General features: G+C 41.3%; 2 protein-coding genes across 10 annotated transcripts in view; one reads left to right on the top strand and one right to left on the bottom strand.

The window, feature by feature from the left end:
* Positions 1 to 27,848, top strand: part of tecpr1b (tectonin beta-propeller repeat containing 1b) — a 56,781-nt gene that overhangs the window by 24,132 nt on the left and 4,801 nt on the right. The window contains exons 23-26 of one of the 8 annotated variants that reach the window (XM_057345099.1): positions 360 to 466; positions 3,184 to 3,303; positions 3,621 to 3,776; positions 12,107 to 13,307. In XM_057345099.1, the coding sequence (XP_057201082.1) occupies positions 360 to 466; positions 3,184 to 3,303; positions 3,621 to 3,740 (347 nt within the window). In that variant the 3' untranslated portion in view covers positions 3,741 to 3,776; positions 12,107 to 13,307. Of the gene's footprint in view, positions 1 to 359; positions 3,304 to 3,620; positions 4,381 to 11,903; positions 13,308 to 27,848 lie in introns of those variants that run through there. The other 7 variants (XM_057345098.1, XM_057345100.1, XM_057345097.1 and 4 more) reach the window with 7 other exon arrangements.
* lmtk2 (lemur tyrosine kinase 2) overlaps positions 4,442 to 27,848 on the bottom strand; it is a 40,525-nt gene continuing 17,118 nt past the window's right edge. Inside the window, exons 2-14 of one of the 2 annotated variants that reach the window (XM_057345094.1) lie at positions 23,347 to 23,477; positions 23,109 to 23,259; positions 19,539 to 19,615; positions 18,917 to 19,035; positions 18,518 to 18,605; positions 13,316 to 13,446; positions 10,674 to 10,758; positions 10,317 to 10,438; positions 10,056 to 10,205; positions 7,247 to 9,968; positions 7,005 to 7,137; positions 6,506 to 6,757; positions 4,442 to 6,415 (exon numbers count right to left, since the gene is read on the bottom strand). In XM_057345094.1, the coding sequence (XP_057201077.1) occupies positions 6,387 to 6,415; positions 6,506 to 6,757; positions 7,005 to 7,137; positions 7,247 to 9,968; positions 10,056 to 10,205; positions 10,317 to 10,438; positions 10,674 to 10,758; positions 13,316 to 13,446; positions 18,518 to 18,605; positions 18,917 to 19,035; positions 19,539 to 19,615; positions 23,109 to 23,259; positions 23,347 to 23,477 (4,190 nt within the window). In that variant the 3' untranslated portion in view covers positions 4,442 to 6,386. The remainder of the gene's footprint in view (positions 6,416 to 6,505; positions 6,758 to 7,004; positions 7,138 to 7,246; positions 9,969 to 10,055; positions 10,206 to 10,316; positions 10,439 to 10,673; positions 10,759 to 13,315; positions 13,447 to 18,517; positions 18,606 to 18,916; positions 19,036 to 19,538; positions 19,616 to 23,108; positions 23,260 to 23,346; positions 23,478 to 27,848) is intronic. The other variant, XM_057345096.1, reaches the window with a different exon arrangement.

Below are 27,848 nucleotides of genomic sequence, written 5' to 3'. Positions count from 1 at the left end.
TGATGGAGTAATGTCATTTGAATGTAACAGTGAGTGCAGATCAAGGACAGTGGATGTAAAATACAGCAGATACTGCAGATCACCCTTGTTTTCTAAAGATTCACAATAATTGCGGTTATCTGAAATAATTGCGATGATTTCAAATAATTGGGATGAGCGATTATTTAATAGTTGTGACAGCCCTAGTGAATGTAGTGCCATGTTTGCATACTGCACAGAACACTGTATCCCACAATGCAATGCGCTCGACTTGACCTCCATTTCCAGTGACAAAAGAACTGAGCAATATCACCTGGGAAGTTTATCACGTGTTTCACTGCGAAGACATTTCGACAGGAGCTGTGGTTGTGTTTGTGCAGGTAATCTGTGGTACAGACAGGGTTTGACACCCAGCTATCCTCAGGGCTCTGCATGGGAACTCATCTCCAGCAATGTGTGTAAGGTGTCTGTTGGACCGCTGGACCAGGTCTGAAAGCTTTTACACTAATATGGCAATAAAATAGTTTCAGGTTTTGTCAGTTTCATATACTCCAGGAGTACCTGCCCATATAGCAAAGATAATTGATGGAATATATGCATTGTATTTTTTAACATTGAATCAACATTAAATCAATACTCTAAAATCAATCAAAATCAATACTCTATACATCATGTCCTCCTAATCCTAATCATCCCCATATGGACTAATTGGCATCGTAACTCTGTCTCCTCTCCACCAATGAGCTGGTGTGGGGTGGGCGTTCTGGCGCATTACTGTAGGTTCACACCGCCACCACCGTTGAGGGCGTCGAGTAGAGTTGAAATCAGGTCAACTTTATGGTTAATGAGCTATGATGCGGTTCGGCGGCAACCAATCGGAACGTAGAAATGCACCGCTTGTGAGGAATTAGAGAACGCAGCCCTGTAAACTTTGGTCTACGTCAGAGCGCCAGAGCGTCCAAGAATATTTCTACAGCGTTGATGGTAGGACGGCCAGAGTGATTTTTGACGCTCTCGACAGCGGCGGTGTGAACGTGCCTTATGGCTGTCGTCGCATCATCCAGGTGGATGCTGCACATTGGTGGTGCTTGAGGAGATTCCCCCTTCCATGTAAAGTGCTTTGAGTACCCAGAGAAGCGCTAGATAAAAATGTAACTAATTAATTAAATCTTTGCTTTCTGGGGTGGCATGGGCTGTTTCCCGACAAGATATTCAAATGCTTCTCATTATGGCCTCATTACCACCTCAAATGTGTTTTTCTTCAGTAATTCAGTGGTTTGTATTGTAAACAAACCCTTTAGACTGTAAAGTGCATGTAAAACAAACTGCTTAATAGAGCTCCGGAGGTTGTCGTCACGCAATCTGATCTCATTCAGGAGAGCTAGAGCGGCCGTAGCATTGATATTGACAGTGGTCAAACAATAATTTAGCTGTTTTGCCTTTACAAATCGGAGTAGGATGATGAAAAGTTGATGAGGTAGTTGTAGATATTAGGATCCTGCAGGTCAGGAAATGTATCCATTTCTTTATTGATACACGTTAAAAGCACCCCGGCCCGGGGGCATTACATGCATCTGTTATGTTTAATCTATTAAGTTTTGCTATGCACAGGCAATGGTGTAACTTTGGTTTGAGAAGTGGGGGGGACACAAAAAGGGGGAAAATGTTTTTGATTTGAATCCCATTTCCTGCATTTACATACGTTTAGGCACTACGGTGATACAAAATCCATGAAATAATGGATTTACTGCATGAAGTGAGGGAAGTATGGATGGAGGGCAGCAAGTGATTTTCTCCATAGGGAATTCACTATCACAAACTCAAAATACCTTTGTTTTGCATCGTTTTTGATTGTTTAAATTGATTAAACCATGAAACCACACAGTGTTTTTATTGTGTAGCAAAACGTTGATGTTTATGAAGGGGGAAAATGCGAATATTGACTGAGAAACGGAGGAAAAAATGGCTTGTAAACCTGAATCTGCAGTCAGGAGGAGACAAGACGAATGACTTTCTAAAACGCTTAACGAGGTTTAACGTAACGTTACCTAAACAACGACCAGAGAAGCCCACGTTTCTGTCAAGCCTTGTCGTAAACACTAACTGCTGTTAAATGAACGAGTCTAATCTTCCATTATAAGAAAACAGCTTAACATTCTACCGAAACAACGACTACACAAAACCAAATTTCTATTAAACCTTAATTGTAACAAACACTAGCTACTGTTAAAATCGACACAGACAGACTGCTCGGTCCTACTTCAATTCAATTCAATTTTTTTCATATAGCGCTTTTCACAATGTGGATTGTTTCAAAGAAGCTTTACAGGAAAAACACAGAAATGTAAAACACAGCAGAGTGCATGGTGTTTATAGAACAAGCAAGATCAAGCCAGCCAACACGGCCTTGTGGCGAGGAACCCAAACTCCGATGATAAATAAATGGAGAAAAAAAACCCTTGTGAGAAACCAGTCTCAGCCGGGAGGGCCAAATCTCCTCTGACGTGTCACAGCTGCACTCAGTGACTTTGATTAAAAGTTACTGAGTAAATGTTTATGAAGAATAGGGAGAGTTTATTGGTTGTGATTTAGGAAGTTTCATTTGTTGAAACTGTTTGGGTCTAATTTGGTCTTATTTTTTATCAATATCAGGCAACAGAGGAATGTTATAAGCAGGGAAAATAATAATGGCATAATGTAACAGCTATAACTTCAGACTGCAGTCATGTGATGTAAGTTTAGCATCATTGTAAATTTAGCATTAATGTGAAAAGTAGTCCATCTTTGCTCTTGGTTGGGGATGGAATTGCCTGAGCGCGTTCATACGTTGATGTCATTATCTACTTCTCCGTGGCGATAACGGCGTGCGGTTAAAAATCATAACAAACCAATTTGAAAGTGGGGGGGACACGAACGGGATTTTGAAAAGTGGAGGGGGGACATGTCCCCCTTGTCCCCAGTGGAAATGACGCCCCTGTGCGCAGGTCTATGTCTTTTGAATTAAAGTACGCAGTGAACTCTGTTGCCTTGAAACACATGCTGGCGCCATTCATTTCATATTCGCTCCCGTCTGTCCTTGCCTGCCAGTATGGCGGTGTAAACAGAATAGGTCACGTGACTGCCGGAGCTCTATACTGTGCCACCATAACGTTTCAGTAAATTAGTTGCTGAATGTAAAGTGGACTTTGTGTTTTATTTGTCCAGGTGTGGGTAATCGCTGATAAAATGCCAGGTTTTCCATCAGAGAGTTCAGGAACTGTGTGCCACAGGCTGGGAGTGAAACCCATGCACCCAAAAGGCCTGAGCTGGGACTTTGGCATAGGAGTAAGTCCTTTCATTTCCCTGTAGTCGATTCATATAGAAACTATTTGTGAAGACAAACATTAATTCACACTGCCCTCTAAAAACTGGTGAATCTACTATCTGCATGCATATCTGTGATTTGCAATATAATAAAAATAAATACACAGATACTGCAGAATGACCATGTATAAGAAATCACGGTTCTTAGAACCAATAACGGTGTAGTGTTGATATCTAACAGCAGGGTTGAACCAGTGAAACATGGCAAACCTTGGACTAAACATTTTTTGGCAACAATTTGTGACTGAGTCACTACTATGTCAAATGTTATTGAACAGGGTGGATGGGAGCACCTGTCCGTGAGGGGAAACCCCACAGAAGCCCAGCGCATGCTTCCCCGCAGTCCACTTCCCTGCCGGACACAGAGCCAGGTGAACGGGAATGCCATGAGCCGCTAGACATCGTGCACACACAGCATCATCTTCACATAGACCGTACGTCCCCGTGTCCTTTAACCACATGTGACTTGTTTCTTTTCTCAGTCCACTTGCCTGCACAACAAACCTTGTTTTTTTGAGTTGTGAATCTGAATGGTGTACATTTATGATTTAAGTAGCCTGGTCAAAGTAAACTGTTGTTTTGTCATTTTTAATGTTATGAGCACGTCACATTTTTCTAGTGGTGTGTCATATTTCTGTTACTGTCATCTGTGTTTGTGATTTTGGTTGCATGAAACAACATTTGCATCCCATTTAACGTTCATACTGTGATGTCATTATTTGCAGTTATGACATTAAGCACTAAGTAAATGTGTTGAGATTTTAGAAACGCTGCATTACCTACAACAGTAGCCTAAAAAGCTACTTGGCCTGGACTGTTTCAATAACCCGATAACTGCCGGTGATATCAGCAAAACATAAAAATTGTGTCAGAGATGCAGAGCGACTTACAAGATTATGGATGAAAATATTACGAGGCAGGGACTCGTGAATCCTGCACAAAACATAAATGTTGGTCAAATTGAATCTAAGTTAACAAACAGGATCTTGCCATTTTGTTTTTGTTTTTCAATAAAGATCTGTTGATGACCACCTGCTAGTTGCTGAATTAAACAAAGCATCCATAAAAACATAGAAATGAATTCATACAAGGAGCCATAGAAGTTGATTTTCATTTAATTCCATAATAAACAGGGTAATTCATTATAAACCATTCCTTCAATGACACCAAGCATGATCATCATCAATATGAAGTAAAAATATCACCATTTTTAAAATGTACAAATTATAACAACATGATGACCTGCATTTCCCCATTTATTTCAATCATCTCACACCCATGATATGTCTCATTTTAGCTTTAAATTACTAAATGAACCCTCGTACCTGTACGTCTTACGTCGTTCCCAATTTACAGACAAAAATTAAACATTTATATACATCAGTACAATTCAACATTAAGTTACACTTTAAAGATGTGCAAGATTAAGCAAAATATACTGTCAAATAAAACCAACAAATTTACTTCCATAAAATCTCAAACTGAAGTGAAATTGCGTGCTGGTAATACAGAGAGTCAACTCCTCTAAAACATACAGCATTAATGTACTGAATTACAACAGGACGCCGATGTATCCCATCATTCCAGAAAGACACAATACAATCTGCTGTTGCACCAAAATCAGTGTTCTTCATTATCGAATCAAGAAAACATCAGTGGTATCAAAAGTTATTCTTGCTCAATCTGTCGTTTTCTCGTGATTTGATGCGTCTATGTACATTGGTTTTGATCTTTTCATCTTTGCTATTATCAAACCAAAAAAGCATCTGAGCAGATTGGCAAATATGATTCACATCACCTAGGAAAATTACCTTTGAGGTTGACTGAAAAAAGACTTCCTATCTCATTTTGAAATCAGGAATTTAAAGAGTTTTGTTTTTCTTTTAGTGGTTTTTCGAAGTAACGCCACAAGCAGCCGTCACCTTTGGATCCTATAAATTTCTGCTTGTTATGAAATATTTGGGTCGTATTTAAATATACCACAAAATAAAAATATATTTCACATAGACATGATTTCTGTATTTCAGTACCATAATGTACAAATACTTGAGAATTTATTATCATTATTTGTTTTTATATTACAGTAATGATAAAGTCATGAAAATTATATCACATAGCAAAAATCCTAATTAATTTTTTTCATGCATTACTACGCTGAAATTCGTAAGATTTACCGTTGTACTGAATCTTTCAGACACACACCTGAAGTTCAGAGAGGATTCAGAGGATGGGTCTGAATCTTTGCTAATGGGAGCATTGGGCGTCCTAATGTGATCTTGATCAAGGGCTCTTGCAGGCACTGATGATAATGATCCATTCACCATACAAGCAGACAATGCATCACATGAACGCTCTGATGTGCTGTTCGTCAGATAAAAATAATCCTTAGAAATAAACTGCCATGAGGAAAAAACCCGCTCGCTTTAAGACTTCTTAGCGTTTCATCTCCCAAATCCTCAGCTGCCCACATGCTGACTTCTACATCTTATATAAAACATTAAAACTATGCATGTTTTTGTTTGGGTAAATGTGACGCAAACACTGTACAAACATATCCATGGAGAGGCATACTGACATGACTATCTAAACCATCACGTGATCATATAAATAAGCATCACACTAGATTTTACCTTAAAAAATTAAAATCCAGTGTGTTAAAGTAAAATGCAAGTGTCTTTTGATTTAAATTGCACGAATGAGCCCGTGGGCTCTGTAGCTTTTAAGAGAGGGTCCTCCGGTTGAACCGTGAACTTCAGCTCCATTGCTCAAGACTAAAATGAACAGCGAGGAGATCTGCGTACAATTACAAACAACAAAAGTGAGGCAGGACACTTGGGAAGCGTGTGAAGCAAAGTTCCTCCAAACAGCACAAATGAAAAACATTGCAAATGAAAGTTGACTTGGCTGGAACTCATCTGCTGAATAAAGGAAGCGGTCATGGACACCGACAGCTCGGTCTGTGCAGTCCCCTTCCTTTTCTCAAATAAATACTCCTCAAAAGCCTTCAAACCACATGTCTATTTCTTCAACATAAAAATGTCCATCTAATCTTTTTCTCCATCTTCACCGCTTCCTAGAAAAGATAAGAGCAGAAATGAAGTTCTTGTGGTCTGGTTTTATTTCATGTAAAGCGTTTGCTTATGTCTTGCTATGTTTGACTCACCTCCTTGTTCAATGTCCGAGTCTGTGAGGTGGGTAAGGGAGAAGCTAGCCATGCTGGCCGGGGAGATGGAGAAGCGGGAGTAGTTGGAGGGGCTGTTCCAGCTCTGTTCCAGGGTGCGGTTCACTGGGGGTGGAGAGAAATACTTTGAAGCTGCAGAGGACGCGCTTGTCTGAACAGAATGATCACTGGTTGACTTTGAGAGGAAATTGGGCTCTGGAGATGGGAAGTCATCATCCCACTCAAATGCACCACCTGTCACACACAGGTTTAAAGCCAGTTTAGTTTAAATGCAGTTGAGGGGGGACGGTTATGAAGACAAAACGTGTTACAGAGAGGACAGGTGGTCGAGGTTTAATGGTACCTTAAGCTAAATTCCATTAACACAATAATCATGGGTTCGGACTAAACAGTATTTCAAATTTGGTACAATCCATTGGACTAAAACGAACAAAATGAAAGAATTTGACTGATTGCATAGTACAATTTCAGAACGTCTCACCTTCTTCGTCTGTGGAGCTCTCGGAGTTTGTAAATCTATTAAGGTAGCTGGAAGAAGCCACTGGACTGCTGAAATCAGACACTTGGCTACTGGGGTCAAGGGCATGTTCGCCAAGTTCCTTTGTTGGGGTTTCCTGTTTGAATAAATGCAGGGATTCTTAAAAAAACAGATTCTCCCAATACACATCAAGGTGTTTAAAAAAAGATGAAATGTTTAATATAGACACAAGGAAAATATCAGACCTGGTCGAAAAGGTAGACCGTTACATCATCAAAGAAAGACACTCCACGTCTGTCACTGCCCTCTTCTGTTGTTGCTTTAGCATTCTGGGAGGATCTGGGCTTCAGCAAGCTTTTGAGGTTGAGGGAACTACTGTCGTCCGAAATGATAACAGGGACCGGGTGCGCGACATCGTCCTCGCTACACTCAGAGCTGGAACTGTGCAACCGGTAAGCACGCACGTCATCATCAGATTCATCACTGTTCTCGTCTTCTTCATCGGCGTCCATCCCATCCTCTGGCCCGTATTCCAGCGAGGATCCATCGAGCTTGCCTAGATACCTCCCCTCCATATCCGACTCCTTCTTCTTCGTTCCCTCTCCAGCATAGGTTCTTGTTAGCTTCGCATGGACCCGGAGATCTGCGGAGGGCTGCGTTGAGGTAGAGAAGGTCGCTGCATGTTCTGGGTCTTCATGGGAATGAGTTTGGTCTGATAGAAGATCAGGAAACTCAGAGCCAGACAACAGTTTATCCTGGCTCCAGTCCTCCTCGGTGCCGAGAACCAACTCGGGAAGAGGAGTCCTCTGTGCATCACCATTTGCTGATTCTGGAGTAGGGTCTTCAGATGAAGTCTCGGACGCAGAATGCTCCTCGATAACAAGAGCTTCATCTGCCGGAGCACTTCCATTGACGTCATCACTCTTCCTATCGAGCTCTTCATTGTCTGAGAAGTAAGCAGAGTCCCTGTAGTTTCCACTCAAGGGCACGTCACCAGGCTGTCGCTGGTCATCACCATTAACCTGAACATCAGGTACACTATCCACCTCAAACACGACAATTTCTGGAGGTACCAGTGCTGTAGGTTCCACAGCAACACCTACTGAACTCTCTTCAGACGAATCCCTCACGCCAATCTGAGAGTTCCACTCGGGTGATTCCAAGTTTTCAGTTTCATACCCACTGTCAGCAGCTTTGTACGGTGGTTGAAGCTTATTAACAGGAGTTGCCAAGGATTGCACCACGTCCCTATGAATGTCCAAAGAATCCAACGAATCGGGTGTTTCGGCCGAGTTCTCAATGGTTGGAAGAGTGGATAAGGTGCTATCCTCCAGTAGGCTGTCCTGACTTAATTGGTCGAGAGACGATTCGGACATCAACACTGAGGACATGTCCTGAGTTACACGGTTGGCCAGTAAAGTTTCATCTTGATGGATGGATTCTGGTGGTGGAATATCCTTGCTCATCGTCTTGTCCAGTTCCATTATGATATCACTCATCAATTCATTACTTAGACCATCAGTGAGGCCACTTTCAGTAGCAGTAAAGCTAAGCTGACTCGACTCAACAATTCCTAAATCCTGTCCATTTTCGTTTGAGGTTTCAAAACATTCTTCAAAGCTGGGAGGTTTGGCATCTATGCACAAAGTAACTGTAGTGGCACTTTCAAGGGATTGATTACTGTCGGATGGACTGTCAACAATGACCTCGACACTCTCAGAGGTAGATTCGGAAGAAGAAGCTTTTGGAGAAAGCAAAGAGCCATTTGTATGTGGCAGCAGGTTGCTACAGGTTTCTCCTGTTATGAATCTGTCTAAAGGCACTGTTGATTCATTTCCTTTCAAAGGCGACAGAAAATCTTCTAGAATTGGGCTGACTAAGTCCAAGAATTCATCTTTAAGCTGCATACAATTCTCAGCGGATTTCAAAGACGCACCTGTAAGGTTTACGCTATCTGAGACATGGGTCTCTATGATGGGCCCGGGGAGAGACGAAGCAGATTGGTCCTTTAGCAAGCCGTTATCTTTGAGGAACAAAAAGTTTTCGGTTAGTTTGTCAGTGTTCAGAAGCTTCATCACATCTGCACTCTCTTGATCAGACACCTCCAAATGAATGGCTTCTGGTCCAAACCCTAAAAAAGAATTGTGAAATGTATTGCTCGCCTCTGTACCGTTTGTTTCTCCTTCAGGATCTGTCTTCATCTCCATAAAACCTCCCCTGAATGAATGAGAATCTTCCAATTTCGAATCACCCTCGCCAAAAATGTTTGTATGGTAAGGGCTTTCATGTTCGCTTGAGGACCAGATGTGGCTATCCTGAAGGTATGAGTCTTTTGAGTCAATGCTTTGATGAAAGAAATCTGCATCTGTGCTGGACTCATCCAGCCTGACATCCCGTAAGACCATGTACTGTTGCTGCTCCGATGGGTTTGTACCCTCAGCACCTTGACTTTCATCCATCCCAACGTCGCTCTCGTCCAGTTCCTCTAACTTAATAAAGTACTCATCTCCAGAGGATGCTTTATGTGGATCAAACACTGGCAACGTCCCTGGGACTTTAGCTTCAGTGTCAGGGAACTGAGCATGAATATCCTGCTGTGGCACTGGAAAGAACATGCTGTGATAATTCAGAGTGGTGTCCATGGAGGACCGACTGTGACTCTCGTAATGGTCGTGCTTGGCCGCCTCCCACACGTATTCGAAACTCAGTCCTCGACTTGTTTCGGTGACTGTGAGCACCTCGTCTGGTTCTCGGCCGTCATCGAACTGCTCCAGGATGGGGAAGGAGGAGTGACTGATGGTGGCTTGTCGAGTGGTGGGATTGGGTTTTAGAGAGCTCCAGCGCTGCTCGAAGTCATCCTCCACGTCTTTCTGGCCCTGCATACGGAGGTAAGTGAGCAGACGGTGGACCTCTTCAGCAGTGGCTCTCTTATCTACAGGCAGCCAGCAAAACTGCAGGACCTCATACCTGTAGACCAGAGCACTAAGTTAAACTGTTTGACAAACAAAACAGATCTTGTATATAAAATATGGATGTTTCCTACGAAGGACTAACCATCTTTCCGAGTAGGGTAAATCCAGCTGTGGCTTGAGAAGTCTGATTTGTTGATCTTTGAGCACATGGTGGAGCACTTCTCTATCTGACAGGTGAGGATACGGCTGCTTTGCACTATCAAACAGCTCCCATAATGTCACTCCCAATGCCCTGAAACACAAATTGAAATGTTACGGATATGTTGATGCGCACACTTCCGCTTCCTAATCTTCGAGTTTAACTGATCATTTGACCCATTTCAAAAGCTCTTCAGATACCTACCAAACATTGCTGGGTTTAGTCTGTTCTGATGTAATCAGGCCTCCATGCAGCTCACCAATCAGCTCAGGGGCAAGCCAGCGCAGAGCCACGCATTGGTCATCTTCTGTGGTGATGTAATCCTCCTATGGAAAACAATGCATGCAAGAGTTTGTTAAATCTATCTTTTATGAAATGTGATTCAGTTTTTAAAAAAATCTGATTTCACCTGCTGCTCAGACCAGAAGCTATAAATATTCTGTATGTGAAACAACTGCCATGTCCTGAGCTGCTGAACCTTACTTATTTACCACATTAATGCTACACGACAATACTTAAGCTAAATTATGCTTTTGTCTAGTAGTATGTTGTAGAATGTACCTTAAAACTTGTAGGGCCGATCCCATAGTCTCCCACTTTGACAGTAATGTCTGTTGTGAGATAGCAGTTTCTCAAAGCCAAATCACTGTAAAGAAAGATTGAACCAAAATATGAAAATGCATGCATCTCAAAAACACATTAATATGGGTGGGTTGCACCAACAAGGATTAAAGTAACTGGGGTTTGTTGATCCTAGTTTTATTTTAATTAGAGTTGTGTTGCATCACTTAAATTTAAACAAAGATTAACAAATCGTGGATTAAATCTTTAACCTGTATTTAAACCGTCATCTACGATTAATTTTGTCCGCCATGATGGATGAGGTACGCCTGTTCGGGATTCCCGTAGAACGGACTGGACCACAACTTAGACAGGGCACCCAGAATAGATACCGGTGCCGCTAAAACAACTTTTCTCTTCTCAGGATATCGGTCTTTTCTCGTTAAATCACAGGCGTTGTGCTTGTATGTATTGGATAAGAAAGCAGGGCATCTTTAATTTGACGCTTCACAGCCGACCACCCAGTTATCAAACTGTGCTGAAGCAGCACTTTTGATTCTGACTACACCAGTGACCGCTGACTAATTTGTAGTATTATTTAATAGGTAAGTATTATTTAATGTTTAGTCACTATTTTTATACTTGTTTCATTTCTGACACAGAAACATAAAATAGGTCCATGAGGACAACTGTATTAGGCAATCAGTTGTATTAAAATACAGTATAGGACAGTAGAAGTGAAACAAATCTGAAATGTCAACATTAGTCTGAACACAAATTTGTTAATTAGCATGTGATGTAATCAAGCACCATAGTCTTACAAAACCCACAAAAACTGCTTAGTATTTTTATAGTTTTGATGTGCATTCCCCTGTTGTCTTACACTTAGAATGATTTCTACAATTTTATATAGTTAAAACATAAATGCTGGCTAACAGAATGCATGACAAAATATTGCTATATTAATAAACAGCAGTGAGTGCAGTTTTGTTTATTAGTTTAATTTGGTTTCACAATTTAAACTAGCATAAATCCTGACTCGGAAACAAAAGGCAATTACAAGCAATCGTGTTTTTGTTTTTTACACTTGCTTAATGCGACCGATTATCTACAGACTCATAATAAAGATGTCATCACTTACATTAGCATCCAAGCAGTATAAATGCCCGCTGACACATTATTCACTGGTGATTGAGTGAGTGTGTTTTGTGTTGTGGTTACTGTGAACAGATGAGCAGATGTGTGCGTGTGGCTTCAGCTCACCCTAACAACAAAATCACTGATGCCAAAGGTTTTCCCGACACACTCCCACAGCATCAAGATATTGTTCCCAGAGAAGAACAAAATGCCCACTGGGGCAGGAAGTGACACGAGTGGACATCTGGTGTGTCATTCAGACCGAGCTCTGATTTCAGCTGTGCCACTCTTTTCAGAGCTCGTCTCTCTTACCCCCTCTCCCGGGACATCGCTGACACCAGAGCTGTTTGGTCTACTGTCATGCTCAATAAAACCATCTCAAGATAAACGGACAGACATCTGAGACCCTGCGCCCAGCCCCTGGCAAAAGTGGGCAAATACAGTACTGTTGGGGGTCACAGAGGAGGGGAGCTCAAGTTTTGGCCGTACATGGAAAATTTGCGAGTGTGGACGCTGCGTGTGGGAATACTTTAAGAGAAACAACCAAAGCTCTGCGAAAATAAACCGGCGGAAGAAAAATGTATAAGCCTGTTCACATATTTATTACAATTTAATAACATAAGGATTGCTGTTTTCCATATTATTGAGCATTAAACATTTTAAATCAACAGAAATTTGATCTATTGAAGGCACTCTAGACTAAAGGATACTCGGTGACGCCCATGAAAATTAGGGATATACTGAGTATTTTTGTACATGTTAGTAATAAAAAAAATCTGATATATGCTTCTAGATTATTTATACTATCTTACTGTGTTTATGTTATTATCACTTTCTGTCATACCTGATATGAACCAAATAAAAGCAAAAAATGAAATAAAATCTGATATTAAACTGTCCGCCCTACTAACAAAAGTTAATTTGGCTTTCACAAGCAAAGCTGATGAAATGCCCATATTTCCTTTCTTCAATGACACTCGTGTAAACTTGCTCAAACAGATGGTTATTGTGGGAGTGGCAAACAAGATTTCGCATTAAATCAACGAAAATCCAAGAGCCAAACAATTTTCATCAAGGCACGGAATACCACCCACCTCCCCGCCTGCTCGGCGAGGATCCTCTTACGCTCAAACCGCAGAATCATCATATCCCAGTGGCGGAGGACAGCCAGCACCCCATAATCCAAGGGAGCTGTGCAATCGGACACCTTTCGGCATATTCTGAGCGCGCGGGAGGGTACGGGCGAGCTCAGCATGGCAAGACACTACATAACCCAGCCTAGCTCCATAAGACTGGAAGGGTGAGAATGAAAGTTTGCCGTTCTCACACCCGTGGCCTTTTTTGGAAAAACGAAAGAGTGGCAGAGAGCAAAGCTGAACAAAGGCGCTCGCGCGTGCAGGCTGCAGTGGGCACTGCGGCTTTAACCTTGTTTATTTGCATGAAGTGTCAAATGGCACCGGTGAACAGCATGGAAAATGAAAAGTGTTTTTTTTTGGAGGGCTAACCTGTGCAGGAAGTTGTGTTTGTGCATATGGGTGACCCCAGCGGCGATCTCGCAGGCCATTTTCTGCAGCTGCAGGAGTTCTCCATTCCTGTACAGCCAATCGTGTTGAGACACGTAACTCTTCAGATCACCCTGCACAACAACAAAACACACGCGTGTGTTAAAGCCACAGTGAATAACAGAATAAAGACTACATGATCAGGTGAAACATGTTTATCATGTTCTTGTGTGAAGCACATAATAGAAAACACACTGCGTTTAGATGACAACAGCGATGGAGTTTTTGATGCGGTTTGCATACGGAGGCGGCCACAGGGGGGCAGTACTCTCTCGGTGTACAGATCCTTTACTGTCAACCCAGGGACTCGACCAAATAAGGGAAAGGCTGTTTAATAGAGACTGCTATATGCTGTGTCACATTAATTTAAAAATAAAAAAGCAGCGGTCAGACACGCAGACCAGGGCTGGCTGTGTTGGGTTTCTGGACCCAAGGACTACAGCCAAGCTGTCCCTGTTTGAGACCACTTTGAACAGGAGGGTTGGGTAAATTCAACTGCTCGAAACAGAAAATCGTACAGCTCTGCCTAGAGAAAATAATGGGAAAATGCATTTGGAGACATAATGCAGTGTATTTTCAATTCTGTTAAAGGTGCATTAAAAACACATTTACATTTATGCATTTGGCATTAAGGCAAAAATACACTACAAGACTTTTGCTCAGATTTTGCCCAGGTTTTCAGTCTGGACTTGTTGCAGAAAGTCTGTGCCAGTCTGCAGAGTTGATCAGTTGGTGTGTTTCTATCTGAAACGTTCAAAAAGTCTGCAAGTGTGTGATGTCTAGTTTAAAAAAATCTGTTCAGATTTTAAAAGTCTTTAAAACTGCAGTCTGAAAACTGCATTATACTACATTTATTTCTGAGTATGGGCAATCCTTGGGACCGAACCCATGACCTTGGCGTTGCTAACGCCATGCTCTAATCACTGAACTACAAGAAAGCTTTAAAACAGTTTAATAACAAAATGGATAGAAAAATGTATGTAACTTATATGCATAAAAGTTAAAGATTAGTAGGAGGATTTGCTCGACCTTTCCTAGGATTTCAAGAGCACTCGCTCAACGACTGAGTTTCATTACATGAGTCTCAGAGGGAAGGTTCAAGCTGGGTCTCAGAGGATATGGATATCTGTGACTCCTAGCGACACGAGGCAAAGCATTCCCTCTGGAGAAACCACTACAGTTAACTACTGCCAGACACATTATTCACTTCTAGTAAAATCACGCCATCTGATATGCAAATGCACTTATGTACATGTACAAGGGGAAATGATGCGTTTCATAAACACGTTAAACTTGACATGATAAACTACCCTCCATATTACAGACTCCTTGTCCCTTGCAATGACTCCTATACACATGTGTACTAAATGTAAGTGTGCCTGATGCTGCAACCTATCAGTGCTTCAGCGCTTAAAAATAAAGACGCAACTAGTAAATTGAATCATAATTTCATTAAACAAACTGTCACGTTTGAATGATTTTCTTGTTTTATAAAAGCTATTGGAAGCATATGAATAAAGACTTATACAGTCTCATTAAACCCACCCAGGTCATATTTCACCCACCAAATCAAAAGAAAAACGATATTTTGTCTGAATAAAATGAAATGCATAATAAACATGTTCGTAGTGACATTATTTCAATGATGCTTAATCACATACATGCAATACACATTAATAGAGTCACTGTCATCAGAAGGGTTTTGCTTTAACGTTTGACATAAGTTGTGTAGTTTTCCTTTAGTCTTTCCAGCATTTAAATTCCACTTTATCTTACAGATATATTTTGCCTTCACACACACACACACACACACACACACACACACACACACACACACACACACACACACACACACACACACACACACACACACACACACGCTTTGGTTGAGCTCTCTGGTGACTTATCCCGTTGGGGACAGTCCTCCCCCACTATCCCCGTGGGGACAGTCCATAGGCGTAATGTTTTTTATACTGTACAAACTGTATATTCTATCCCCTATCCCTAACCCTATCCCTAAACCTAAAGATCATAGAACACTTTTTGCATTTTTAGATTTGTAAAAAATATTGTTCTGTACAATTTATTAGCTGTTTTGCCCCTGGGGACCTCAATTTTGGTCCCCACAGTGACACGAGTCCCCATGTGTTGGTGTGTATTCAGGTTTAGGTCCCCACCGGGATATACAAACATGACCACACACACACACACACACACACTGGTGGTCTCTCCCTGAAGACAGCCCTTACAGAAGAGACTGTCATTCACTCCGGGAGCAACTGGCATTCTGTAAACCAGCTCCAGTTGCACCCCGCAGCTATATTTCTGTCTAATATGCACTGTGTCAGGGTTACCATTGGTCACGAGTCATACACAATGAACACCAGCTATCTGAAGACCTACTACACTGAAACATGACACGCGATGCCTTTTTATATAAAGTGAACGATAAAAACCAAAATCTAGATGGCGATGCGATTTCTTCCTCCTGCATGACACTGCATTTTATTAGAGAAGCTTTTATTAGTGCTGACCACTAGACTACTTCTTACTACACAGTGTATACTACTTAGACATGTGCACGGTTAATCGCGGTCACCACTAAATCCTGCTGAAACCGTGCTGGCTGCGATAATGCAAGGTATCGATTATTTTATTGATGCGTAGCTTGTCTGTGAAGCACGGCTCTGGGATCAGTAGAAATGCTGCTCGATCTAAAAGCAGTGCGAGTTTGAGTCGCTTAACGTGCATTTGAAAAAGCAACACCCATCAAACATGATCATTATAAATATACTTTATTATCATAAAAATACCTGATGAGGCTTGAGGATCGGTGATAAAAACATGTCCTTAGGCATTTCCTAGAACTACGTGTGTTATGGTCTTCTTCTGCAGTGCGTATTTGGAGTTTCTGCATGAGAGCGCCCTCTGGCTTTCGGATGCAGCAGCATTTTACCGTACTTCACTCACAAGTTGTGCATAAATCACGTGATATATATTTTTGGTTAATCGGGCAGAAGTCTACTAGCGTTTTTCTTGTTATTGTTAGTATTCCTTATTTTGTCAGCCTGATGCGTTAAATAATACCAAGATTGTAAAAATCACAACTGATATTCATTCGGATTAACACATTCTCACTCCCGACTCGTCAAATAGCGCCCCTCAGCGTCACTTTTTAACGTGCAAGGTACCCCTTTGGCGTCGTTTTTCGCTGTGCAGGGCACGCAAATTTCTGAGCAAAGGTGCTCCAAAATATTAAAACCACAAATAATTCTGAAATGCTAAGAATTGCATGCATCTCGGTTCTGGGGTATTTAGTTTAACAGCAACGCAGTTCCCCGCTCGTCGAAAAACGACACCAAAGGGGTACCCTGCGCGTTCAAAAGTGACGCAGAGGGGCGCTGACCGAGTTGGGAGTGAGAACGGGTTGTAACATCAGATGTGGAGTGTGGACTTTGTATTAAGGTCTGTTGTATACTTCGCATTTTGTCCACTCCATACAGTACATACGGAAAACCTATGCATAGTACACACAAAGAGCACTTGTTCTGGAATGTTTACATCAAAATCAAAACTGAACCTGAAGTCAAACAGCCGCCATCGAATCATCCAGGCTTCTCTTTTACTCCTGTAAGAATGTCTCTTTGTCTATCCTGTGGTTCTCATGAAGCTACGCTTTAACTCGTAGAGGATCGGCTCGGGTCGAAACCCGAGCAGTAACACAGACTAAGGAAAGGCCCAGACTGCATTACGCAACAGCGGGCCGCGGTGAGCTCACGCTCTCTGGAGACTTCTCGGCGGTATGGCTCGAAGCCATCCACCTGCTCGGGCCCAGAGGACTCCACAGACCACAGGCATTGTTACCAACAACTGGTCAGGTGTGCAGTGTGTTCCTACCTGCTAGCGTTGTGGGATTAGCATACAACAAACTCATTACCGAGCACGGTCGACATCAGCACAAACTCCAACAGCTGTGAACTATCAGGCTTCATCATCCTTTTCTTAACAGTTTGAAAAGAAATAAAACACACCTTTTTAAGCATCTGTAAGCTTAGCGTGCCTGACTCTCATGGCGAGGAACTTATCTGATAATGATGACGGCCGTTTTTGTTTCACTTTGCGACTTGTTACAACACGCATGTACACAAACATATCTATTATAGAGATACCAGTGATATTATTAGAACGAATTACAGCTCTTGATATGTGAATTTAAAGGGACACCAAAAGTTGACCGACTGCATTTATGTTCATCCTGAAAACGTTATATTGGACCCAACAATAGTTTAAACCATCTCATCATTTTGGGTTGAAACAACCCACCGTGGGTTAAATTTCAACCCAACGGTTGGCTTCGTCCTTTTTGACCCAACGCTGAGTTGAAAATAACCCAGCATTTTTTAGAGTGCTCTTTTCCTCGCAGTACCGTTTGCAGCATGCTGATAAAATGCACCAACGCAGCGAGATGTGAGAGTGACGGTGTTAGTAAAAGAATCCTGTTGCTTTATTGGGATATGAGGGAACTGGAGAGCCACCTACTGCAAGCTGTTATGCCGCTCGTATCCTTCTCAGGCACAAGTGGCGCTCCCGAAATAGATCAAGAAAAACAGAAAGTAAATCAAAGGGCAGACAGCGACTCGATCACTTATGACGAACGCAGCACTAATTGAAGCTCTAGGAACAAACGAAGAAGTGAGGTGTGGTGGGGTTATCTGTGCTTTCATCAGACTTGTATGATACAAATTTGACATGCCGGACATGGCCGTGAAACAAAAACAAGATCCCAGGATCCGATTCAGCCGCTTGGTAGGATGTCATTTGATGTCTGGCGAGTGTTTGTTTCAGGCCAGTGATGAGTGAGGTTTATGTTTAATGATAGGGAAATAAAACACTGCATTCAACGCTCTTTCAGTAATCTACATTGGGGTACTTCTCTCTAAATGTGCATATGTGATTCGTCACTTTTCAAATGACAAAATGTTTTGTTCATTTAGAGTCAAAGTGGACCTTTTAATTTGATGTGAACATAGACCAAGCTTTCAGGGAAAGACGAAGTTATGTTCAATAAGTGCATCAAACACGGCCTCCACTCTGGCGATTTTTTGATGCTTTTAGAAGCCTAATGGCACAAATTGATGATCTCACCAATTCACAGTTCTCAAACACGAGTAGGAAAGGGATGGCCTCCACACACTGACCAAGACACTGCAATATATTAGGATGCTGAAGAACCCTGTGAAGACACAAACGATGTCAATGACAACAAAATAAAGTCCACAAACTAAGCCCCTGTCCAAATACCCACACTTTCAACTTGACCTCTTGTCCACTTACACAAGGTATTTCCTGTATTTGCCCCAAGTGTTTCAATGGGTGTTGCATGCGCATGCTCTCAAGTGGCCAAGATCAGAGGTGCCAGTATTTGGACAGGCCTTAAATCTCTATTATGTGACTCCAAAGACAAGTATACGCTTACGGGATGTCTTAAATCTACTGTAATAAAACTTTATAACCAATCACAAGTCACATTACTCAAGTATTTACCTGAACGGGTCTCCCTGCTGAAGGAACTCATTCTGCTCTTTGGAGCTGGCGTTGGCCTTCAGCTCTTTGACGATCACTCGGGCGAATCCAGGTTCAGCATAGATCTCACTGAGCAGAACCTGTCAGACAGACAAACAGATCGGATAAACAGAGAACACTACACTTGACCAATGCTGAAAAGTGCTTCAGACAGAAACAAAGTCCTGGAAAACAAGGTCTAAACACGACGCAGCAGGTGGCTCAGATGAGGATGTTCCCGTGGCTCAGCCGGGCAGGAAAAAGAACCAGGAAACAAGTTTTCCCTTAAGCCCTAATCTTAGTAAACACATCCACACACCCACAGCATAAGGGTAGCTGGAGTGCCACATTACACTCCCTTATACACGTCAAAGCCTGACCCCTGAGGACCTCGACCGTCGGCATAGAGACTAGAGCAAGTACCAACAAGAACAATAGCTACGATTTTCAGATGAATCCTCGGGAGAAATTGTAGATTTGTCCCAAACAAACACTTCAGAGAGAGGTCAGGGCTCTGCTTTCACACGATGCAATTGAGCGACTGCCACATTAGTCTATCAGTACGCTTTCGCACTTTCGGTGTGAAACAGAAACACAGACTTACCTTTCCAAACCAGCCGCTCCCGATCTCCTGAATGTAGCTGAGAGAGTGTCGCGCCACGTGAGGACCCGATGAGACGTCTGCAAGAGCAAACATCCGACTGGATTAATGCATGCAAAAGTCAAGGCAAATAAACAGCAAATACAAAATGAAACTCGATGTAAAGCTGTAGTCTGAATATAGTGCTGCTTATAAAAATGCAAAACATACAGAGGAACAACAATGTCCATAGAAAATCTATGACTCCTAAAGAGGTTACGTAAGTCAAACCTTTGTTTCAGTACAATACTTCACTTCCTTTAGAAATATGCTTGCATTTTCAAAGCACTCAAATCTACTTTGTCCAGTGGCTGTTCAACGCCGTGCGTTTATGGCCAGTCAATTCAAGCTGGTTTAATACGACGCAGTGTTTACTGCCTGTAAAACATGCCAGACCACACAGTCATCGGTCGCTTCAAACAGCACAATACAGTCTTTTACAATTAAACATTGACTTTTTCACAGGACACCTCCATGTAAGACAAATTCTGATGTCTGAAGCCATATAAATTCATGAAGCCACTGATCTATAATAAAGAACTGGACTGCTATTGACATCATAACATTGACGTCCATCATGTTGCCATATAGAGTACCTCAGTATGCAAACCCCAGAAGCGAGTGAGCATTTTAGCACTTCCAGTTCTAATGCCACAAAGTCTGAGTTTTTTAATGGGGTTTTTGGTAAATTGGCTAAAATAAGCTCTGTGGTTAAGAAATCCGCTAAACATTTTCACATTTTAATCTATGACATTAAACACACCAGTTGTAACCCACTTCTGCATTTATTTATTTATTCATTTATTTATTAGATATTATTTATTATAATGATCTTGCTTGGTCTATAAACACCATGCACTGTGCTGTGTTTTACCTTTCTGTGTTTTTCTTATTTGCTCCTGTAAAGCTGCTTTGGAACAATGCACATTGTGAAAAGCGCTATATAAATAAAATTGAATTGAATTGAATTGAACTTCTGATTTTCAAACCTTTCTTGTGTCTTTAAAAAGGCGGTTGCAAACAAGTTGCTAAAAGCAACTACTTCCTTTGGCGGGGACTTTAGACACCATCGCGCATATACAGTAAATCTCACCAATAATGCAACATGGGCGCAAATTTCTAAAATCATTGTTGGGGATTCATTCACGGAGTAATTACTTACATGGCAACACGTTTTTAATAAAGTTTGAGAAAGTTGTCGGAGGCTTGGTGGTGGTGACGTTGATATCCAGCGACCGTAGTGTAGTCTGTTTAAAGCCACAGGTTTACGTTTACTTGTTGTATTTCGGCTTCAAAAATAGCAAATATTGTGTAAATCTGTAAAGATTATCTTGATAGATATTTTTTGCGATCTTCCAAAAGTTTATGGGAAAAATGCATAGGCTTTCGGTGGAGGGAACCAACGCGACGCTTACTTCCGGTGTCATGAAAAATTCAGCCCCTGTGTGAATTGTGTCCGCTTAGGACACAATCTAGTAGGCAGTTGTAATACCTGATCACAAAGTTGTTATCTCGATATGTTGTTGTATAGCTAACCGAAGCTGCGTTAGCTTCTAACTAGCTTAATACGCAGGGTAAAATAAAAGCATTAAAATGAAATGTTAAAATTGAAGTTTACGAAAAACATATGACCATACAAGCTTGATGTAACATACAAGCCTGGGTCAACATCTGCTTAACAAACAAAAAACAAATTGAATTAAACACAACACAAGATATAGAGTAAAAACATTGAATTGTTAATAATTATATCTAATTGTGTTATCTTTACAGTGTTTCCCATAGAATTTTGACAGACTTGTGGCGCTGGTGACGTCACAAACTAATTAGCATATTTGAGACGTCATCCCGTCGTGTTAGCACTTATCTGTTTTTCTTCTACTGGCTTATCTGTCACATATTTTTACAATGGGATGCCACCAGCAGTCACTTTAACCGCTGCTAAAATCCTGATTTATAAACGCAACATCATCGGACAAAATCACAATACAGTACATCTACATTAAAGAGCGGCTATATGCTGTTTGCCCTTTCTCCACAATGTGTTGCTGTATTACGAACGCTTCTTTGATTTTAAATGCAAGTGACAGATAAATATGAGAGGACGAGGGCTCGCGCACACACATGGAGCTCATCCAAAGAGAGAGAGTATGCGAACACGCAAGAGGACGCGCACGCGGCCACGCTCCACTCACACCAGAGCATGCGAGCGAGGCGGAGCGGTGTGTCTCAATATTTCGCTCAATGACTGTGCGCTTCGCTCAGTCGCTCATGGACGAAGCAAAAGCTCCGCTCACATTACGCTCACGCTCACCGGTAAACCAAATCCCGCTCCGACATAAAATGTGTCTAGTAAGCCTAGTTGTTTTCAGTTTATAATAAACATCTTGAATAAATGGCTCAGTTTAAGTAGTAGGCTGAAAAAGAGCAGTTATGTTTCAGCCCGACATTCTGTGACATTACAGACAATATTTTTTGTCATTTTTTATTTAAAGAGTGCCTAAAATAACTGTATAATAACTGATAAAGTATATTTGATTTTCGTTACTTTATTTCTGTGAACATATAGCTGCCATAGTGCAACATTCAAAATAAACGCACAAAAGATGAAATGCACTATTGACACCTTTATTATTACTGGGGTTAATAAAAGAAACAGGCTCTAAAGAAAAATAGACCAAAACAAGGAGAAATGTGGTCTTAAAACGTCAAACCTCAATCCTTACAGCATTTTAGAATGTAGCCTACTTTTAGAAACTTGGACAAAGTAGCTGCGTCTTCGAAGGCTGCATGCGTCCTCCGGAGATCACATTTGTCGGCTGAGGCCGGAGGTTTATTCAGGTTTTATTTCAGAAAAGCAACATTGTTACATTGGGTAAGTGACACAATGTCTTTAGAGAAATAAATATAAATTTTATAATGTTTTTTTAACTGAAACGAGCCTGTATCAAACCTCTTGTCGCCCGCGCACCTCCGCAAATGGATGAGACATTTGTAGTTGACGCGCATGCTGTTGCCGTTTTGCTATTATTCAGGCTCATGCGGTGTACATGGGACAATAATCCAGCAGCAAAAAAGTAAATCACCAAGAGGGCAGAGCGAGCGACTGAGCGTATATTGAGCGAGCGGAGTGGAATTTCAGAAAGGCGCTCTCCGCTCCACGAGAAATATTAACGCTTCGCTCACATGCTGTGACTCACACCAAACAAGTCAGGAAGTAGAGAAGACGCGTAAGCGCTGTTTATTCGATCACAGATACAGTCATTAGCACGGATGGATAAAAAACATTTTGACGCCAAATATACTTGGGCGGCCATAAATATACCTGGGCGGGCCGCCCAAGTAAATGCATTGTATGGGAAAAGCTGCTTTACTATGCACCATTATGCGTTTTGATTGCATTTCCTTACATGTATTTAGCACCTTTCCCAGGTGCTTGTGACCCAGTCAGTTTTAGCATAGTTAGAGCAACAAGAGACGAGCAGATTTATTTTTATACAGTGAGCGACGGGATGCAGCTGTGATGTTTCTGACCTGCCATACGGGGCAGCTGGAGGTGAGGGGGTCCAGGGAGGGGAACGGGTGGAACAGCCAGAGTGTAAACCTCTGCAGGTGACTGCATAGAGGGCGTGTCCTCCGCTGGGGGTGTGAAATCAACCTCATCCTCAAAGTGGTCTTCAAACTCCTATACAACATATACAGTAGAAATGAGATTTCGGATACTACACGCAATGAAGAAATGCTCTTAAATTATAGAACGTATAAACTTCACCTTAAAGTTGATCTCTTGCTCTTTGCAGCAGGAAACACAGTTGAGCAGCAACACGACGAGGGCCAGCAGCACAGCCAGAGACGAGAGCAGCAGGACACTCAGAGAGAGATCCGCGTCTCCAGCAGACACTCCTGGACACACAAACACAAGATTATAACCTAATGTGTTATATACCGGCTGGATGACGATATATTAGTAATCCCTTGTGTGTAGCAGCGGTGTTCTCACTCATCCAGACCGCACATCAATTTAATCCTTTGTGTGCTTAGGACACTGAGCTGCTTAGTCTTAATAGACAAAACAAAACAAAACAAAACAAAACAAAAAAACAAAGATGGTCTATTTACAGCAACAGTGTGGCAACAAAACAATGCTATTTGGCAACACAAAAACAAAGATTCAAAGTCAAACGTATTCAAACCAAAACTGTCATCAACACTGAGCCTTGTTTAAGCATTTTTTTACCATTCTAAGTGGCCATTCAGACAGAATGCATTTTTCCATTCCAATGCGCTACTTTCCCATTGTTTTTCTATGTAAACACGTGTTTGACGGACGTGCATGACCGTTAAAAAAGTTTTTAAAAATGCAGCGCTGCTCATCAATGTCAGTTCCAAAAGCAGTGAACCAATCAGAAGAATTCAGAGCGGCAAGCGTTGCGAGCTGTTTACAGTAGCAAGTTGGCATGACAACGGTTTTATTTGACGGTAACATGGCGGAGGAGGCGCATAGTGGCTGTATCCGGATACCCGCGTCTCGAGACCCTCGCGTTCTGGGCTGCGCTTTTTAAAACACCATATCTGAGTGCTGTGTCTCGCGTTTTAAAATGCAGAGACGCGTTCTGTCTGAATGGCCCCTAAATCCACCAGCAGCGTAACCACAGACGAGACACTGAACGTTTATTCCACGCTGAATTAAAAAAATGTTTTCGCAGCATCCAATCTCAAGGGTGGACCAATACCAAACCATCACATCATGCTTGCACAACAATGAAGTAACACTGCTGTTATATATACTGTGTATATCCTATAGTCTCAGAAAAACCTTTTACAATGATACCATGTATTGTATTGTATTCTCTGTGTATTCTAGGGGTGTAACGGTTCAAATTATTCACAGTTCGGTTTGTGACGCGGTTTTAGGGCCACAGTTTCGGTTCGGTTTGTGCTATGTTCAGGGAAAAGGGACTACTGACAAATAAAAATAAGAACAAATAATCAAGCTACAAGTAACAGCACTAATAAAACAACAGAGCAAAGTAGAAAATAAAATAAGATACTGTATATATATACCTTTTAAGGTAGAAATGGATTAAAGTAATCAAATAAAACATAACATTGCATATGTACAAATGAAATAAAGATGAATCATAATTTTAACAGACGGAATATGCTGCTGTCGCTTTAAGAGGAATAAAACCGATCCAGTACACTGATACTGTACACATGCGTTGTTTTTTGTCTGTTTTGTCCATTCACTTAAGACAAGATACTCGACTTGTCTGAGACTTATGATATGATTATGATTATGTGCGCTTCGGATCTTCTCACAGCACGCAAGCAAGTTTTCTTGTGCATCATCTTGCACTTAAATGTTTAAATTGGCAAGGCTTGAATGAGTGTCGTTTAAATAGCAACATGTGCTGTTCAAGGTCACCTGCACTCGCGCGCTCACAACACCCGGGTGACAAAAGCATAAATGACTGGTCATATTACAGCATACGTCAATCCTATTGAAATTTGTCTACGTTATTTGACTTGTTGAAGGTTTTAAATGTGTATCCATCGACAAACATACATTAGCTGAACTTTGTCAATCTGTTTTACGCATTATAATTTCTAACGAACCCTATTATAAATGCGGCGTGCCGAACCGTTGGTGATGAACCGTGCGGTTCAATTTTTTACCGAGAACCATTACACCCCTAGTGTATTCTATATATTTAATCATTTTACTCTTTTGTTTTGTTCACGTAAAGCTTCTCCGAAGCAACATTTTAAAACGGGCTATATGACTAAACCTGAATTAAAACAAATCTTCGCTTTTAAAAAAATCTATTGTACGAAAAACACATATTTCGAAGTAATTTTTTGCACTCATTAAGAAGGATTTCAAAGGGACACTTTATTTCCCACTGTTAATTTGTCACAACACTTAGTATAAATGATAGAAAAAAGCTAACTTTATAGCTTTCTTTCAAACGAAAAAGGCACTAAAAACTTTGGAAATTTGTAATTTCTTTAATATTTTATTGTAAACTCCTCCTGTTGTTTATGTCTCTGTTATATTGTTGTTACTGTCAATAAAAAAGTAAAACAACAACCTTATACTTGTTTTCCTTTAAAGGATAACAGGATTCTCATCTCTCAGCAGCCTACAGCCAAACCGCTTGTTGAACATTCAGCTTTGGACGGTTCAGACAACAGTTTAGATCTCAGTGTTGAAAGGTGGGATGTGTATCAGCACCTGTTCTGTCACCACACTACCATTAACACTGCTCTCCATTCCACTCATCAAAACAAAACAAATTCTCTGGGGTTCACAACAGCAGCCGGTATAATTGGCGGAGGGAAACAAAAACTCGAGTCACGAGGGGTCGGTAACAGATCTGAGATCAGATGAGATGTGATATACGTGCTGGGTGTGTGCGCGAGTGTTTGGGGTGTTGCTAACAGTAGTTTGTCTTGCGCAATTAGCTGTCATGGATGCATGCCATAATCTCCAGCCATAGTAAATGTCACATCACTAACACTAGCAATGATAGGACTAGGGCTGGGTATCGATTCTGATGTTCCGATTCGATTCTTGTCAATAATCACAGATTTAATACAAATCCTATAGATATTTCTAAAAAAGATCGGTAAACATCAGATTACAATGGTGAATTAAAAAAAGAAATGAAGAGCCACAAACCTGTATATTAAACGTTATTTTTGGGTATTCATGAAACAGAACAGTCACATACCTTGATCAAACAGGGTCAGGTTATTCTACATTTAAGATATGACAAACAAAATTTCACAATTTCCGTTACCGCGGAATAAAATGTCAACCGAAAGAGATTTTTCTATACCTTGTATTCCGCGGAATGTAAATAAGTAAACGTGGTTAACTTGCAAGTTGGCCGTTACGATGAAAAAAACATCAAATAATGCACCCATAACAAAGTAACAAATCAAATACTCTTTTGACCTTCTTTCAGACTGTAGTTTCGTGATCCGCTCCAGTCCGCCGATTTCTCTCTCACCCGCAGTGATATTGTTTTTCTCTTTTATAAGATGTGATTGTGATAAACCCCAGATTTAATATGGGATTTTGACAGTGATGCGAGGACAGATGTGAGAACAGACAGGCTTCTTCATGGAAATGGATTTGGAAGCCTTCAATACAAGTTTAGAAGGAGCCATACTGATGGATGACCTTGAAAACCTTCCAGATATGATGATATACAGCAAAATCTGTTATATTATGTTACAAATATATGTCTATTTCAAATGTTTGGTACCAGAGGCGGACGTAAAACGATTCTGCATCGATGCATATAATGAAATAATCGATTCTTAAAAATGTAAATAAAATATAACACCACACATTGTTGTTTCTGTTAATAATAAAGTACTTTTAAAATATTAATAAAAATGGCCTTTGACCTTCGGAAGTAAACGGCACATACGTCAGATGTGCGTATACACACAGTAGGAGACATAGCAGCGACCGGTGCTAAAAAATGCGCCCGCCGTTTTAAAAGCTGACATTTGGACTAGAGCTGTTATCGGGCCTTAAAAGTTAGGCCCGACAGGGTCCGAGCCCGACAGAATTCGGCCCGAGCCCGACAAGTACATTTTGATTGACAGCTTTTTAAAAGCCCGAACCTGTTTACAGCCCGACATTAGGCTATTCAAATGTACGCACACACACAGCTTTTGTCAAGAATGCGTCATTTATATACGTTTTAACATAATTTATTAATGACTAACGTAGGCTATAGGCCACTTGGAAGTTGGAACAAAGAAATAAAATAAGTCCTCTGTAACATCGTAACATCTCACATATCCCACTGGCTCATTATTCTCATTATGCACATGGTCAAAACTTTTCCACACCTCAGACTTTGCTTTAGTTGCTGGTGCAACCAAAACATAATCGCCAGAGGCAAGCCTCCGTTTCACGTCGGGTCCGTCGGGTTCGGGCAAAGATCTTCAGCTCTAATTTGGACACATTTCCGATTTTATGAAAACGAGAAAGGTTACTTGATAAAAGGTATGCAGTGTGCAAGAAATGTCTAACCAGGATTAAATACGTTGGAAACACAACAAATATGAGTAATCACATCTCCCGTTTTCACTCAGAGCTATTAGCAACCCCGCAAAACAGAGCTGTGCAGCCAACAATAAAGCAAGCAATAGAGACAGCATTAACTGGAAGAACATGACTGTGACAAGCAGAGCGGGACGAGGGCTGTGAGGGAACGGCACGAGGGCTGTGAGGGAACGGCGCGAGGC

The sequence above is a fragment of the Triplophysa rosa genome, linkage group LG11, assembly GCF_024868665.1.
Source record: "Triplophysa rosa linkage group LG11, Trosa_1v2, whole genome shotgun sequence".
In the NCBI taxonomy this organism is placed as follows: Eukaryota; Metazoa; Chordata; class Actinopteri; order Cypriniformes; family Nemacheilidae; genus Triplophysa; species Triplophysa rosa.
This window is presented reverse-complemented; position numbering and strand designations above follow the sequence as displayed.